Here is a 19188-nt window from a genome sequence, read left to right on the forward strand (position 1 = left end):
CAATGAACTGACTTTAATTGAAAAATGGACTGTTTGTTATTGTCCTCTTGCATTATTGACAAACTATTTTCCTGTTTGACTCTGTAAAGCTGCTTTGAACACAATCTGTATTGTATAAAGCGCTATAAACCACTTATATTTATTTGATACCACCCATTTTAGTCTATCCCTATATCTTATTCTATTCTATCTATAGCACATATGTACATACAATTTTTGTCTATTTTTGTTTATATATGTGTGTGTGTGTGTATTTTATTCACATATCTTTATTTTTTATTATCTGTGTGTTGTTGTTGTCTCTGTGTACTGGAAGCTTCTGTCACCAAAACAAATTCCTTGTATGTGCAAACATACTTGGCAATAAATCTTCTAAATATTGGTGACTTGACTCTATCAGTGGTTTCCAGGCATAAGGAGCATTTAAATGTTTATAATGTCAATCCCATGCAAACCTTTGTTTAGCACTCGGTTTGACATCTGTGATGGCAAACCTGTTGCAAAATATTAAGCAGCACAACTGTTTTTTATCATTGATACTAAGAAATGTGTTTAGGTGCCAGATAGTGTAGTTATAGTATCTACCAGTAGGGACTACCAGGAACATGCTAACTAGCTAAACTTGGGTTTTAATATGCATTACTGAAATGTGATTGATGTTGAAAATGTACTGCGTGCCAGATTTAAACTCACTTCAGCTGCACGAGCAGCACTGTAGGCAGCAGCTGAATAGCTGGCATTATGTGGTGAGTCTGTTAGCAGAACCGGAGATGTGGGACCGCCGGGCCTCAGGGTCAGTACAGGTCTGAGTGAGTGTGTGTGTGTGTGTGTGCTGGACTCCCACTTGCTCCTTCATATCATTAAATGTGGGCCAGAGCAGGAAAGACTGAACAAGCCTGGAATCATTGGAGTTTCCAAAACACATTCCTCATTTAACATGCGCTACACACACTGCTTACCAACAAAACACACACTGCTTTCCCTCTTGTGAAGGTCACCATCAGCCTAAATGCTGTCAAACCTTTCCTGAACAACACACCTACGCCATTAAAAGCTTTTACACTGTTTTAATCTGTCCGTCTGAATCGTTTTGGCATGCTATATCAATCTACTGATCTGTCGTTCTGTCTGTTGTTCTATTGATTGTTTTGATATTCTATCATTCTGTTCATTGTTCCGTCTATAAACCCACAAACTTAAAGACTTCTTTTTCTAAACTTTCAAACAAGTCTTTGTCAAGCCAGCATTCAAAGTCTATATTGACAAACTTTTCTTTCTAGTTAAAAATGTTAACTTTTTTTTTTATTTCAGTTCTTTTCAATTCTACTTTCTTAAATTTAAATTTAAAAAATCCAATTCAGCATCCTTTTTGATGGCACAGTTCAAATTTTATTCAAATTCAGGAGTTCTTTTATCAGTGAACTCTTTCCTTTGATCGTGTTTCAACTTCTTTCTTTTACATGCACTTTGTAATTGGTTTCACTTACACTATCGTGATGAAATCCGGCTTCTTATCTTAATTAGTTTGACACCCTTTGTTGCAGTTGCACGTATGATTAGATAAGAAAAGCCCCTGTGCATCATAACTGTATACTGAATTGAAATCAGGCCGGAGAGCAGCAGCCAAGTACAGTTACTCAATCACCCCGTCCCAGCATAAGCCCTTCTAAGCCTCTGCCCCAAGATAAAGTCCTACTGTTTCACTGCTCCATTCATACACTTCAGTCTCAGATGCTAGATTACACGCACACACACACACACACACAAGTGTCTGTGAATATGGAAGACGGCATACAGGGTGAAGAGTCTTTTGGATTGTAGATTAAGAAGAGGAGACGTATTGTGATGTTTTATTCTGAAGACTAGAATGAGGAAGTCTGGAAGTTTCAGGTTGAGAGAGAGAGAGAGACTGTTGAGAAGCATTCCCACATTAGTGCCCTGCATGGGGCCTGAGAGAGAGATGTTAGCATGCACAAATATCCATCTTAGTCACAAACTGTTAAGAATGATGTTGCAATCCACTCACTGAGAGGCACATTTTTAAAAACAGTGCTGGAGGGGCTAATTTGGGGGGGGCTGCTTAAATCTACCTTACATAAATTCATTGTGCCCTTGCACGAGTGTGTACGCAAAAGAGGATTTAATTCCCAGTTGAACATTAAAGTCCTAAATCACTTGCTGTTTGTGACCTCACACCGTCTGTTTGACCTTTTCTCACATTAGGCACACACTGCGTGTTCAGATTTATCCTGTAAGCTTTGTTCACTTTTGAAGGCCTTAGACTCATTGTTCAGTGGAAGAAACTGTCTCAACCCACCAGGAGGGGGAGCCACTGAGGTGACATTCAATCTGAAGCGGCATCATTACAAGACTCAAACCAACAGGTGAAGTGACCCTCAGAAGGTATTGACACACTAAGTGATACCAATAAAATGACGTCACACCTCTGTTAACAAATATAGTAGTGCTTTTTCAGAATCTAAACATTTTAGCAACTACTTTTAAGTGACAGCTGTAGTGCTTTAGTGGATATATGAAGTCAGTTCCTCAAACGAAAAACCAATAGCCAGTGTCCAAATACTTGTTTATTTTGCAGCATTTCTATTATTATATCTACTGTTTTACCGTTTAAAACCTGCATTTTGTAAATAAAATGATGTATAAAATGAATGCCACTTAATTGAATAATTTATATTTAATGCAATTTAAAATGAATGCAGTTTAATCCAAAATTTTGGAGGTATGTGGGTTGTGGTGAAGGCATGATTCCATGTTGCATCCTGCAAGTCAGAGTTCGAAATAGCCTGATCCATATCATGACTTACGACAGGTTACGAAGGGGAAATCCGAGAAACTACGTTACAGGTGGCACGTCTCTCTTGCGCTCCCTGTGCCAAATGCAGACAGTCAAGTGACACATACTATCTCATGGAACTACAGGTCACACACACACACACACGCGCACACCTGTGTGGCAAGCCATTTTAACATATATTCTGTAAAACTACCTTTATGTATTTGTATTTAATAGCATTATTTATCCTCAATTATACTAGTAAAATAAACCAATAGTGTCTAGTATCAGTTTCACTACTACCCATTCTTTGGATACTAATACGTATTCCAATTGAATACACTAGTATTCAATTGTTCACTTATTCTTTACATACTATTGTTTACCTTCCTTTGCAACTAGTTACTATATCAATAGTTTTACTGATATTTATTTATGAGAAAATAGTATTTGTCACAATTTGTAGGGTTAATTCAGGATAATTGGGCAATTTTACCAGTCATCTCATTAGAAACAAGTGTCCCAATTTACCTCAGTTCATGCTACCTAGTAACACTGCATATTATAGTTACAATTGCTATTTAAAACAAAACAAAACTATTGAATAGTTGAAATTGACAAAAACTTAAAAGTCATTACTATTACTTTGAAGCTATTTAAAATAAGTATTGCTAACAAATATGATCGATACTAACAACAGATGATGAATGTTAAAATGGCTTGCCATGAACATACATACTTAAACTTTAGCTTAGTAATGTAATGTCTGGTCTGCATTGCATCTGTTTATATAAGAGTAATGGTAACACACTTTACAGTAAGGCTTCATTTGTTTTCATTAGTTAACCTGCCAACCCTGAAACAACATACAGAACTACCACATTTTGCTATAAGTTTGATTGCATCATATAATAATTGCTGTTAATAGTGTTCATCGTCTGTTTGATTACGTCTTTAATTGATTTTTCCGTACATTTCTGCCATATGTACATTAACTGACAGTCACCACTGATAAGCTACCACTAAATATTGTAGAAACTTAATTTGCTGTTTAAGTTGCTTTGCAACGATTTGTATCGTGAAAAGCGCTATACAAATAAACTTGAATTGAACTAACAATGAACCATATGTCTACAACATTTATTAATCCTAAATGTCAATTTCAAAATTAGATTTAAAAAATGCATTAGTAAAAGCTGGATCTGTTAAATTAGTTAATGCACTATGGACTATCATGAACAATTGTAGTTTCTTAACTAACATTAACAAAGATTAATAAATTATGTAAATATATTGCTCATGGTAAGTTCATTTTAGGTAATGCATCGACTAATGTTAACAATTTAAGATATTTTGTTACTAGATTTATTTGCATATGAATAACGCGCACGAGCTCTACATAAACATTTCCAAACCTTAGTGATACTGAGAATATCGTTCATAGTGTTTGTATAATATATATATATATATATATATAGCATCCATACGGTCATGATAGCTGATGTGACCGGGCGGCGCCGGTGTCCCGCGCGTCTCTCACCTGTTGCGCAGCGGCAGCGCGAGTGTTTGCAGAGGCAGAAGAAACACACACACGAGCTGCAGAGATTTCATGACAGCAGTCTGTTCTCCTCTACAGTCCCAGTGAAAGAGGTTGAGATGACGTTCCTCAGCTCAGGTAGACATGCACGTGCAGCTGCGGAGGAGAGAAGAGGAAACAAGAGGAAGTTCGTAAAGTTACAACGAAAAGCTACTTTTAAAGAGAGCAGAAACTTATTCACCCCTTACTTTAAAAGACACACTGATATGGAGAGGATACCGACGTGTCCCGCTCATTTCATGTTATCACACGTGTGTAAGACTGTTGAAATCGCGGGATTTAAAGGACTTTGATTGATTTGGCTGGAGAAACTCTCAGTACTGACTCAGAAAACTTCAGGCTCTCGTGGATGGAGCAGATGCTTAAATACTGAGAGGGAGGAGACACGGGATAACTGGCACTTCAGGCTTGGTACAGTTATTATGAATCAGTATCTTCCTTACAGCAACTAATTATTTCATATCCCAATGTGGATTTCTGTTAATACTTCTGAGACTCCACAGGCACTTGATTAACTAAAAATACATCTATCTATAATGTGGTAGAATATGAATAAAATGTATTCAATAGCTAGATAGATAGATGGATGGATAGATAGAATGTTGTGGTCAATATGAAAAATTTTTTAAAAATTATTTGATATGTAATGTGTTTTATGCACAAAATACAATATTTATTTATTTATTCATTCGTGCGGCTCTTTATTCAAGTGAACATGAGACTCCTAGGAACGCTGGTTCTTGAGGGAAATATTGTTTCAAGTGTTCAGCTGATGCCAAGCCTTTTAAGTAGCTATGTGTCATGATATAAAAATATAATTGTTCTGTCAGGTGTGACATGGTGGCTTAATTTAAAGGTCAGAGACAATAACAGAAGAGTGTGTTTAGTTTTATAGAGCTCTCTGTGTCCTGTGCCCTTTTAAAGAGGATTAACAACAGTTGAGTTAATGTTAATGAGAGTCAGGCACTGATGCTTGTGTGTTTTGGTGTCTCTGTTGTGAATCTTGTTTAAGGTAATTTTAGAGGTCCGTTAGACTTTGACCTCAGTGTGATTTTTGAAGCAATGTGATTGTCTAAACTGTATAACAGCATTAAACGAGTGTTTTCGATTGTCGTTTTGCATGATTGTGTTTTTATAGCTTAGCAGCATAAAGGTCAAGTTTTTTTTATGTCAGTGTGTTCAGAGGCTTCTGATTGTCTTTATGTTTAAAAGCTTAGGATGTTTATTGTATCTCGGTCTCATAAATTATGTCATAAACTTGGGTGTCTCGTTATTTGGAAAACGTTATTTTACAAGTTTAATTTACTAAATAGATGCATTTTGTGAAAATGTTCTGAGCCTCCTATTAGTTCAAAACCATAGATTTTTCTTCTATGGATCAAAGCAGCAGTTATTTAGCAAAAATGTCCAGATATTGGAATATTGTTGTGTATTAGCATGTTAGTTTGTGACTTGTGATTGTTAATAATTTTCAGGACAAACAGATATGTAACTCTCTCGTTTTCATGCAATATAAATAATTAGCAGTGCATTAGCCCTTGAAATGGATCGGTTTCTGCAAACACCTCCTGAGCTGTGTGTGCGTGTGTGTGTGTGTGTGTTTGTGTGTATTGCGTGTATTGCGTCATGGGTCAGACAGCAACAGGATACGCTTGCATTCATGCCTCAGTTCTCTCAGACAGAGCTGCCTGCTTGTGTGTAAGTGTATATTTGTGTGTCTGTCCAAGTGTCTCTCTTCACTTATTATACATTATTATAATACGAAACTCAGCAAAGTATTATAATCCTTTTAAAATCTGTCTAAATCAGATGCACAAATCTTATCTATTTTAAAACACTGTGTTTGTGTGTATTGCGTCATGGGTCAGACAGCAACAGGATACGCTTGCATTCATGCCTCAGTTCTCTCAGACAGAGCTGCCTGCTTGTGTGTAAGTGTATATTTGTGTGTCTGTCCAAGTGTCTCTCTTCACTTATTATACATTATTATAATACGAAACTCAGCAAAGTATTATAATCCTTTTAAAATCTGTCTAAATCAGATGCACAAATCTTATCTATTTTAAAACACTATTTGATATGTTATATTAATGTCTAGAATAAAAATTGTGACACCCATGAATTTTACAAGAATTTACATCAATTTGAATAATTTCTACTGCATTGTGTGCAATAATAAAAAAGCAAATCTCCATCCATTTTCAGAATTTTCAGATTATTTTATTTATTTTACGACTATTGCATTGTTGACTGACTGCATTCATCAAGCTCAACCATTCAACCCTGTTACCAAAGTTAACAAAACTTTTTTTTTTTTTCAGAAAACAGAAGTTTATCAATAATAACAAACTAGCATTTGCTTCCAAACTAGCTATACTTATTTATTCCAATTTAAACTGAATTTATCATTTGTGCATATAATTTTTTATATATGGTTATTGTTAGAAAATAAAATCACACGGTTTTAAAATGTATTTAGACAGTCCTTTATTTTGGTTACAGGTTGCAAACACTGCATACTCAAACAATATTTAATTTGCCTTCCTGAAGTAGATTACCATTTATAAGAGATTTAGGGCCCTATTTTGTTCCCTGTTTGTGAAAATTACCTCTGATCCAACATAATTTTAAACCTGAACACAATATAGACTCTCTCTGTTTGCTATCAAAAGCTCTTTTTCAGACACACTGAGAGGCTGAAATGACAGCATTGCTGGAATAAGACACAACAGTCTATTGAGCACCGCTACTGTACTTTTCTGTACTACCCTCCCTCTCACCCCGTACACTCCTCCAATCTCAGCCCATCAGCAGGTGCCCTGAAAGATGAATCAACCAATCTGTGCACTTATGAGATGTTTCAATGGTCAAGGTCTTTATTTCAACTTCTTACCCAAACACTACTTCACAAGGTTTCACAATGTAGTGCTAACAGCCCGTTGGAGTCGAGTCCTTTGATTAAATATGTGTGCAAATGTGTTTTAAATCTCCATAACTCTCAGATTTTAGGGCACTAGGAGTGTGTTGGTGCTCATGTGGTGGATGGTGAAAGTTTTTTTTAATGACATTTTCCCTTTGCTTCCCCCTGCTGGAGCAACACAGTTATGTTCCCTCAGTGCTTTGACACATAGGCTGAATTTGGAATTGCGTACTATCATACTATTTAGTAAGAGTAGTATGCTATATCAAACCAAACCTGTGAAAAGTACAGCATGTTCCAGGAGTGTTTGAAATACTAGTATACTGCTTTTGTAGCATATAGTATACTATGTATAACATTGTGAATTTTCTCTATGCATGAATGGATGATATTCTACTATTCTCTAAATGTGCAGCATACAGCAGAGCACACTTCTCTGGGCTGTATCCCACAATGTAATGTGCTTCACTTGTTCAGACTCATTTGACTGAACTTCTAAAATTGAACCAATTTGTACACAAACATGGACTGAAAATGCAAATAACAGAGATTCATTAATTATTCACTCACTGGAATTAAAAACAAGTAATGTGGTTAGGTCATGTGACAAGAGTCTAGCATGCTCCAGTTTGAAACATTTTGCATATGCTACTAACCCTAGCACAAATACATCACGGAGGCGTCTATTTGACGTCTGCAAGACATTTTTTTTTAGAGTGTTTGCTCATCTGCAATACGTCTATAGGACATTTCCTATCAGATGTCAAATAGACGTTTATAAGATGTCTTCAAGATGTTTATGATTTAGAATGTATGTAAAACTGACAATTGAAAGACGTCTATCAGATGTTTGTACACAGCAGATGCTTTCCAGATGAAGCGATCTTTAACAGACATCTTGCCGATGTACGTGTGCTATCTGGGAAGTGACATACAATTGAAGGAAAAAAAAAGCACTATACATTATAATGACATATTAATTTTTAAAGCAGTATACAGTATATACTATGTATACAATGTATAATAGTACACTAATACACTATCTTGTGTGTTTGAGAAATGTAACAGTCTGTCATCCCAAAAATAGGATGGGAGTAAAAAAAATAATTCTTACTAAAATACTTTGCGCAGGATAAAAAGACAAAGTAATAAATGCACTGATGCATGACAATGTGTGTAAGAGTGTGTATAAACGGATCTAATTCCTCTTGGGAACCAGTCAGACCAGCTCTCCGCGGTGTGTATTCATGTGTATATTTCTAATATCCTCAGGGCTGTTCATTTATGAATGCTCAGGATTGAGGAGAAACATCTGATCTCTCTCTTTATCCTCATATTCCTCTCTCTTTCAACACACAGGCACACGAACCAGCACTAAACCAATATAAGACCATCAGCAGTATATTATGGCTAAATATTATTCTATCACAGTATCATTCTAGGTGTTTTTTGTGAATTAGGCTAATCGTAGTAGGCTAATTATGTTCAAGTCAGAAAAATTATTTGCGTGAAATTACGTTTGTGAATGCTTCAGAACTATTTGCCATGATAAAGTACCTCAGTAATGTTGTCCGCAGTAGCACAGGCTTTTTAATTCTCCTTTCTCACAGCACGTCCTAAAAAGACACGACGGGATGCGTTTATAGCGACTTCATCTCTCATTCTGGAATCGAAGATGCTGCGCAGCCAATCAGGAGCGCAATTTTGATTTAAATTCAGGTGTGCGAAGCGGGATTTCAGACCAATGAAATTTAAGAGTGGGCGGAGCTATAGAAATAGGAGTCACGTGACCGATACACTTATATTTGTCACAGTCGCGACTGGTTTGTGGTTTGGATAAAAACGCGGAAAAGTCATTTATTTTGTCGTATTATCGCGTCGCATCTGATTAGGACATGATGTAGTGTCGGTAAGATTTCTAATGTTTATGAAAGAAGTCTCTTGTGCCCACCAAAGCTGCATTTATTTGATCAAAACTAAATGAAAACAGTAATATTTTGAAATATTATTACAATTTAATATATATGTTTTCTGTTTTAATATATTTTAAAATGTCATTTATTCCTGTGATATTTCAGCAGCCAGTCATTATCAATGTTTAAAACGGTTGTGCTGCTTAATGTTTGTGGAAACTGATACATTGTTTTTTCCCAGGATCCTTTGATAGATAGAAAAGGTACAGAATTTATTTAAAACAGAAATATTTTGTAACATTATACATTTATTTGTAACAAATGTATTTACTGTCACTGACTCACTTTTGATCAATTTAATGCATCCTTGATGAATAGAAGTAGTTATTTCTACTTAAAAAAAGTGAGCTTAAACTTTTAAATGACAGTTTATCTTTTTGCAAAATCGTTTTCTCCTCAAACATTGTTTTTTTCATTGATTGTGGCAGACAACCACACAAAGAGGGAATAATTTGGCCTTCATTTGCAAAGTACTGTTGAAAGCTCCCGGTGCTCCCAGATTCCTAAGAATTGCATCCCGCTAAAAGGCTGTGTGATCACTGGCCGAAAGCAAATTACCCACATTCACAGTTGGCACTGAAAAACCACTTATAGGTGGGGCCAGCAGCTGCGCTGTCCAATCAGAGCTCAGTCTGAAGTTGATTGACACATTCTAGTTCTACTGGGTCAAAACATCAAAGGGATTCTTTATGTAACATCAAAAAAGGAACTGTCCTATATAGTGTACTTGATGTGGACATGTGGACTTACAGTCTTGTGGTCTTCACTTGCACATGTCCGATTAGGTGCCAAAGCTATAGAGTGTTCCATTTGTGAATTTTATGATTCACAGGCTCATGCTGTGCCCTTTTGTGAAGACCTCGTGTGTATATTCCTTGAGTTTGTGTGTCAGCATGTGAGTACTGCGATGAGCTCGTCGATCGGCGCCGTCTCTGAGGGCTCCAGCAGTCTGAATGTGTGGCTGAAGGTGATGAAGTGCGTGAAGAGCGTGTTGAGCTGCGGGTGTATCTCCACAGCGATGGCGTCCTGGTAGTGAACGCTGAACAGGTGAGCCAACGTACGGAAGAGCATCACAAAGATCTTCTGAATCAGGAATATGAATCCAGAAGGGAACGATGACCCTAAAACACACACATATACAGTCACTTCTGTGAGTTCAGATCATTTTCAGCTCACTAGACTAAAGCTATGGCAAATTCTGATGGTGAGAACTTCATACCGGCCTTGGTAGGAAACACACGCTCATCTGAGAGTATCTCCTGGATGTAGGACAAGGCGTAGTCGATGTAGATCGGAGCTGAACACTTCAGTTTCTTCCCCTGATCGTCTGTCCATTTTCTTATTGTAGTTTGTTAAATCCTGTCTTGGTTTTACAGTGTAGCTTCCATCAAAATACCATAGTGACTACAGAGCTACCACTGTAAAACTGTTGTGATATTGTCTTGTTAACTATAATAAACTGTTACTTTGGCAATATTTTGTAAGGCGTACATACGCCTCATTTTATGCCTTTATTCAGGCTGTGAATTAAGTTAGTCTCTTAAGTAGCTGTAATGAAATGTGTTTGTTCTGCTCACAGGTTTCCTGAGCTTTTGGCTGCCGGACACGTTGTAATTGAGCAACAATCAGACAGAGCGCTGAAGAAGAGGGTAGTGTGCTGGAAAAACGACACAGCTGGAAGAGATGGTAAGATGAGTTAACACACATTACACACACAGAGCCTAACAAACCCACAGACTACTGCCAAACTATCTGATGCGTAGTTCAAACAAAAATTGCTGTGATTTTTATTTGTACATACTAATTTTTTTTTTTTTGTATTGTTTTTATTTATTTTTTATTCTAAGTGGGTGATCTCAGGTCAGAATAAGTTATGCTACAGACCAGCCTTTATTCAAACCTTGGTAGGAAACACACGCTCATCTGAGAGTATCTCCTGGATGTAGGACAAGGCGTAGTCGATGTAGATCGGAGCTGAACACTTCAGTTTCTTCCCCTGATCGTCTGTCCATTCATACAAACTGAACACAAGCAAACAATTCATTAGTATCCCTTACAAAAAAAATTCAATTGTAACCATGAACTATAAAATATTTTAGATTTTTACAGTAGTATATAATGAATTGACTGTATGTGATTCACATGTAGAATTATTATAATGCTCTGTAATAGTGCTTCAGCATGAATCAATTATACAGTCCCTGGTGTTTTTGCAGTCTCTGCTGTTGTTTGTGACAACAAAGCTACTTTTTATGAAATGATTGTTTAGGATTCTTTTGTAAATAATTTCATTGGGTGATATCTGCATGCAAAATAAACCAGTGATAACAACCACAACAGTACTGCAAATTTCCTCCACTTTAATTGAATATAAAAATATATAATAATATAATAAACTGTTACTTTGGCAATATTTTGTAAGGCGTACATACGCCTCATTTTATGCCTTTATTCAGGCTGTGAATTAAGTTAGTCTCTTAAGTAGCTGTAATGAAATGTGTTTGTTCTGCTCACAGGTTTCCTGAGCTTTTGGCTGCCGGACACGTTGTAATTGAGCAACAATCAGACAGAGCGCTGAAGAAGAGGGTAGTGTGCTGGAAAAACGACACAGCTGGAAGAGATGGTAAGATGAGTTAACACACATTACACACACAGAGCCTAACAAACCCACAGACTACTGCCAAACTATCTGATGCGTAGTTCAAACAAAAATTGCTGTGATTTTTATTTGTACATACTAATTTTTTTTTTTTTGTATTGTTTTTATTTATTTTTTATTCTAAGTGGGTGATCTCAGGTCAGAATAAGTTATGCTACAGACCAGCCTTTATTCAAATGTATAGATATGTGAGCCAAGCACAACACACGTTACTGAACATGATACATATGTTAAGAAATATTTGACATGTCTCTAGTGTATTGTTTCCGCCCTGAATTGAGTGTGTCATCATTATTTAATCACTGGGTGTTTAACTGTAAATGGCATTATGTGCTCTATGACTAGTGTGTGTATTGAATTTACACTATATATGTAAACACTAAACACTTTTTTCCAAAATATCAGTTTTAATTAATTTGAATACAGTTGTAAAAAAAACTGTAGTGGTAGGATTTGGGGTTGGGGTTAGTAGTGTTTATTTAAAAAAAAAAAAAAAAGTATTTATAAAAAATGTATTTTTTTCTGGCATTCATTTTTTATACTTTCTTTGTGATTTTGAATACTCACTGTTTGTTGCTATCCACTCCTGCTGGTCGAGGCCGTGTGGCAGGGCAGAGAGGGTCAGAAGGTCGAGATCAGTGATGCGTCTGGACAGGAAGTGATCTGTCAGGTAAGGTTTGACCTCAGCAGACGGGACTAAATGTAGACTGTTATTCTTTCTGTCAACAGAACATTCGATGAGAATTCACAGCTGAGCAATGTATTACATTTTGATAAAAGCTCTTTTTTTTATATATATAAAATTCACTAATGAATTGTGCACGGTATGACCAGGAATGGAGGGTCTAACGGAGTCATTTTAAACATTTAGTAGATGCTTTTATCCAAAGCGACTTACAAAAGAGGAACAAAAGCAATTTGTTAAGGAGCAAACAATATTTGTAATATACAATGCCAGGTTTATTTGACAACTAGATTAGGAAGCAAGCTAGAGAAGAGGAGAAATGCAGAAAAGGAATCTCATTTGAAAAGTGCTGATTTATAAATGGCTGATTTTGTGATGTGAAATTATTTTGCAGTGAGCATGTCTGCTAGTTAATTTGTGTTTAAATAGTTAAGCTGGTGCGCAAATAGCAAACCGTTTGTGAATACACAGAGAGTGACGTTACACAAGGACACACAGGGATGTAGTTTAGTTGTCATGTGTGCACACGGGGCTGGTCGATTACTGTATGTACTGAAAGGGCTTGTTTTCACCTGTTCATGTTTTCCGACAGCATTAGTGAGCAATCAGCACATTCTCACTGGAAAGAGTGCTGCTTTCTACTGTAGACAGCGCTAATAATTTTCATTCATGCAAATGAGAAAAACCACACAGACGCTGGCCTGACGGAGCACACTGAGTGTGTGAACACAGAGAAAACAGACCTCTAAATTCAGCCTTGAAATAACTGATATTGTGTGTTTGTGTGTGGTGGGAGGTTCGAGACGGTGGCCTTGTCCTGACTGATTAAAACACAGGCTGTGAGGTGGAATATCTTCCATATGGTCGCCCAAGAAGCATTTGGATACTTATTCCACTCTTATGCAGTGTATAAATGTTACTGCGTTAGATACAAACTATCAAACCAAGTGATATTTATTTTAAAGAAACATCACATGTACTTTTTAGTCAAAGCATTGCACAAAATAAGTGTGGTCGATTTGCAGTGTTACAACTAGAGAGATATAGAGAGGTAGAAAGAACTATATATATATATATATAGTACCCACTGTATATATATAAATATAAATAAATTTTTTTTTTTCAGTAAACTCTTGTACATCAAAGTGACTCGAATAACCATATTTACTTGATACTGGCTTCCATATTTTATATTTTCCTATTTTATCAGTTGAATTATTATTTTTTAATTATTTATCAGTTACATTATTTAATTATAGACTTGCTGAACTTTTGCTTCCTGTTTTCCAATTTGTTAATGTACATATTATGGCTGTAGTCATAAATAATACGCAAGTTTTCTGTTCATTTTAGTTTAGGTGAAAAGTGTGCATGAGTTTCTAAAATGAGATTCTATTAAAGGTCACGTTAGATACAGTAGTTTAAAATATTAACAAATATAAGAACCATGTATTTCTAATTTTGAAGTGACTGCCCTACAAAAGTACCTACAAGTACAATGGTATTGGTAATGTATGTACCCTGTTTTTGTGCATGTATTGTGGTAATATCATGGTATGCAAGTACCTCGGGGTACCATGTAACTGTACTATTGCATATGAAAATAGTACATGCCTATATCAGTATTTCCACTACTGTACCACGGTACTTGTTTAAATGGCTTCATTTAAACATTTCATGTGTTTAATGCTTATGTGAAGGATAAAGTGTTGGTTTTAGACAGAATTTTAGACAACATTTTCTAATCAAGCAATGCATTTTTTCACCAAAATGACCGGTTGCACTTATGCACAGGTGTGCAGTATGTAAATACACACCGTGGCAGCCAGGTGTGTTTACCCATAAACCCTTGTGCAGAGGGTCCATGTTTTCACACACAAACACACATGGACTTGTGGAAGTTTCCTTTGACTTTGAGTCTTTTTCCAACACGATGCACAACTGAAACTACTGATATGCTCACACACATTCTCTCTCTCTGAAGATATGCTGGCGCTTATCTCTTCAGCAGACATTTGTGTGATGTGTGCATTCCTTATTTTACTGCCTATCTAGTGTGTGTGGGTGAAGTATATACTCACAATTTGAACAGGCTGACATTAGTGTAGTTTGCCTTCAGAGCTCTGACATCCTCTTCATCAGAGCTGCTGTAACTCTGACATCCCCCCATATCCAGGATGCTTCTACCCATTAAAGGTCCTCAGAAACACACACGTCTCATTCAAACTCACTGATGCACCTGTCAAGTAAACAAACACAAACACAATGCGTGTTGTCTTCATCTACATGATGTCCAATCCGGTGGTCTATGTCCAGACTGTCGCTCCGTCCAGCATTCTTTCTGGTAAATGTGTGTTTGTTCTCTCCGCTGTTCTTTGTGCGTCCTGCACTTCAGGCTGAGTCTCCGTGTGTCTCTGGTGAAGTAGACGGACAGGTTCCACCAGTAGTGAAAAATATTTACTCTCTTACACACACAGTACAAGCCACACCCCTTTCCTAAGCTGCCCCTCCTCCTCTCACCTGAGGCACCGCCCTCTTGTGCCTCCAGGGGAACTTTCACTTTCAGTGCAGTCATGGAATTTTCGATGAAGGTTTCTTTCATTCCTTTGGTTTCATGTTCATGATGACATAAGGCAAAACATCAGGTATGGTAAACCCAAACTTGTATTTGGACATTTTAAAATACATTTTAAAATGCATGAATTTCATTGCATTAGATATTAAAGTAACACTTTATAATACATTCTCATTTAATTAAAATGAGTTAACATGAACAAACAATAAACAATACTTGTAAAGCATTTATTAATATTGGATCATTTCAACATTTACTTGCTCATGTTTTTTTTTTTTTAAATCAAAAGTTGTATTTATGTTCGTTAATCCACTATGAACCATGAACTTAAAATGCTGTAAAAAAGATATTGTCTGTTGTTAGTTCATGTTAGCTAATACATTAAAGGGATAGTTCACCCAAAAATGAAAATTCTGTCATTAATTAATCACCCTCATGTCGTTTCAAATGTGTTAGACCTTCGTTTATCTTCAGAACACAAATTAAGATATTTTTGATGAAATCCGAGACCTCTCTGACCCTCCATAGACAGCAAGGGAACTGCCACATTCAAGGCCCAGAAAGGTAGTAAAGACATCGTTAAAATAGTCCATGTGACATCAGTGGTTCAACCTTAATTTTATGAAGCTACAAGAATAATTATTGTGCGCAAAGAAAACACAAATAATGACTTTATTCAAAAATTTCTTCTCTTCCGGTCAGTCTCCGCCACCATTCAAGAGAGTACCACGACGCATGCGTGTGATGCTGCTGATGTAGGACACGCATGTGCTGAGCCTTGTTTATGTAGCACAGGTGATTAAGTCACACAGAAAGAGTTGGAAATTAATTAATAAACAAAACACACAATACATAACAGTGATTTATTTCATTTTATTACAATTTTTTTCTTTAAATTCATAAAAGAAAGTGAAGTGTTTTCTTTTGGGTGAAAATAATGTTTTCATTTGATTTTCATTTATTTGAGTCTTTGTATTCAATTGCAACATGTATGTGGATTCTTATTGGTGCAAACGGGTGTTACATTTACAAGCAGAAGTATGCACACGCATGCGTCGTGGTACTGTCGTGAACGCAACACTTAAGAAATCTTTGAATAAAGTCATTATTTTTGGTTTCTTTGCACACAAAGTATTCTTGTAGCTTCATAAAATTAAGGTTGAACTACTGTCACATGGACTATTTTAATGATGTCTTTACTACCTTTCTGGGCCTTAAACGTGGCAGTTCCCTTGCTGTCTATGGAGGATCATAAAACTCTCGGATTTCATCAAAAATATCTTAATTTGTGTTCTGAAGATGAGGGAAGGTCTTATGTGTTTGGAATGACATGAGGGCGAGTGAGTTATTAATGACAGAATTTTTGGGTGAACTATCCCTTTAACAATTGAGACCATATTATACAGTGTTACCAACGTAAAACCAACTACATTTTCAAATGTGATAATTTTCAGAATATTAATTTTGCATTAAATTAATCAGGCACTGAATTGCTTAACGTTCAGAAATGACGCACACATTTACAGGCTAATATTCAGATGTTATTGTTTTGCAATGAAAAAGTGGACCTACTTTAACACTTCAATGTAACTTTGTCATGAATATAAGGTTTTATAATGATTGAGATCACGTTTATATAAAATGTATTTTTAAACATTTGATTTATTCCTTATTCGTAAATTATTTTTTTAAGTTTTGGCTTTTATTTTTCTGTCTTATGTAAAACACTTTGAATGATCAATGTGTATGAAATATGTATAATAAACTTTATGCCTTGATTTGCCAAAGTATATTGACATTGTGAACGTTTTACTATTTGAACACATGTAAAGCACATAAAGTTTTATTTTTGGCATGTTTATAAACTTTATATTCATTTTCCCCCATTAACTGCATTAGTTCAGAATCAGAAAGAGGTTTATTGCCAAGTGTGACAGTACAGACATAACGCAGACATATATAATTTAAGGTAATAAAGTGAAATATTAGTTAACATGAACAATGAAAAATACTTCTAAAGCATTTATTAATCTTAGTTAATGTTAAGTTCAACATTTAGTAACACATTATTAAAATCAAGTTGTACCTGCTAACATTATTTATTGGAAGTGAGTTAACATTACCTAACAAGGAACAGTTAATGACCATTAACAAATGTTAATGAGCACTGTAACAAATGGATTGCTCATTGTTAATGCAGTAACTAATGTAATCTAAAGTGACCTTTTTGTGTTACCTTACCTTTGTTTACCCAATTACTATCATCGTAATTTCGACACTTAAAAAAACGGTTTAATTTTCATCGCTTAATGTAAACTGCATTCATCATCTGCAATCCCCATTTGTGGAAAGTGCTTTCTAGCTAGATGAAATATACATTGCCAATCACTGTAAAAAATGACTGTGAATTTAACGGTAAAAGACTGTAAAAAAATGTTTTAACTTTCATCGTTGTTAAACATTATGCATGTACATAGGTTTAGTTTATTAATTTGGAAGAAAAAAAAAAGGTGTTTTGGCATTTGACACACAAACCCATTTTAAATATTTATTTGTTTGATATCTGATTTTAAAGCCTAACTCTGACAACAGATGATATGTAGTACAGTATCGCATTATATATATATATATATATACAAAAAAAAAAACAGTTGAAAGAAAAGAAACTACCAGCATCAGTTTACATTAAAAAGGCATTTGACTACATAACAACAGACCAGTGTTCCAGTTTCACACCATGGGCAGATGCTCAAGGCAGGACATACCACAAAATATTGTACCAGTTCATAATGTACAGTATGCGTTTGTGTTTTTGGGTACATGAACACATACAAGAGCTGAAAAGAAAATAACAACATAAACATGGATTTCACACTGCAGGTTCTGATGCATCTGTTTATTTATTTACCTGTAAATGTAAATATTTATTCAGCTATCAATTTTTTATGGTGGTGTGGAGGAAGAAGAGGATATGAAAAAGAATGTGTCAATTAGAATGACCAACTGTGGTATTATATTGGCATAATTCTAACATCACTAAATTAAATTCCCCTCACGTTCATGTCCTGCAAATGCATAAACAAATCACAAATGTTTGGACAGGATGAGACTCAGAAAAAGTGGTTAATAAAGAGTGGAAGTCTACGCGGAAGACGAGATAAAGGAGGATTTGTGTCTTTCTTTATAAGAAATAAAAGGTCTCACTGCTATTTCACACCTGAATTCAGTGCTGAATTCAATTTAACCACAAAAATGAATGAAGTAACGATGAGAAATGAGAAAGAATTCAGTCTTGAGGAGAGAATAGAACCCGGTTATCCATAACGGGAGAAAGACGGAATATTAAAGAAAATATTTGGCAAAAAAATAAAATCGTAATAAGAAAATAAACTTAAAATATGAATAACATTCAAGCACAGAGTACCGATCGGTCGACATTTCTCTCGGGTCTCGCTCTTATAACACAAACACACTTGCACATGCAAACATCTGCAATTTTAACTACACAACAAACGGCTTGTAAACACAAATGCACACAGACCCGAGGGCTTCGTTATCGTCTTCGTACCGCCACTAACATTGCATTTGGTATCAAAATCAAGTTTTTAAAAGTGCAAAAACAAACTGAAAACACACAGAGCTTCTTCAACATTCACACACTCGCTCTCACAAACAGTTTGTGTGCCTGTGTGTCAAAGCTACATTACTTAAAAAAGAAAACAAACCAAAGAAATTATTCATACTATTATTGCCATCTCTCTAAATTGAAATGCACACTGCAGCTTTCTAGTGTTTCGCTAGTAATTAGTCATAAAAAATAAAATATTAAGTGTACATATTGTAAAGAATACACATCTACAATTATTACTAAGACGTGACAGTGATATAGGAAGATGTTATTAAAGATATGTGTGCACACACACTAATATTTCAAGGCACACGCGCCCTCGATTATTTTGCCCACGGACTCGATCTGATACATAAC

At 35.7% G+C, this 19188-nt stretch overlaps 1 protein-coding gene and 1 pseudogene across 2 annotated transcripts in view; both read right to left on the bottom strand.

Moving 5' to 3' along the window:
• The window catches only part of LOC107735533 (ADM2-like), an 11758-nt gene extending 2734 nt beyond the window's left edge, over window positions 1-9024 (bottom strand). The window contains exons 1-2 of one of the 2 annotated variants that reach the window (XM_016547189.1): window positions 8869-9024; window positions 4335-4487 (exon numbers count right to left, since the gene is read on the bottom strand). In XM_016547189.1, the coding sequence (XP_016402675.1) occupies window positions 4335-4405 (71 nt within the window). In that variant the 5' untranslated portion in view covers window positions 4406-4487; window positions 8869-9024. Of the gene's footprint in view, window positions 1-2723; window positions 2889-4334; window positions 4488-8868 lie in introns of those variants that run through there. The other variant, XR_001639439.1, reaches the window with a different exon arrangement.
• A 658-nt stretch (window positions 9025-9682) lies between these two features.
• On the bottom strand, window positions 9683-15269 carry LOC107735548 (MOB kinase activator 2-like; annotated as a pseudogene).
• Between the last annotated feature and the right edge of the window lie 3919 nt (window positions 15270-19188).

This window comes from Sinocyclocheilus rhinocerous, unplaced genomic scaffold (assembly GCF_001515625.1).
Source record: "Sinocyclocheilus rhinocerous isolate Xijiao unplaced genomic scaffold, SAMN03320098_v1.1 scaffold942, whole genome shotgun sequence".
Classification (NCBI taxonomy): domain Eukaryota; kingdom Metazoa; phylum Chordata; class Actinopteri; order Cypriniformes; family Cyprinidae; genus Sinocyclocheilus; species Sinocyclocheilus rhinocerous.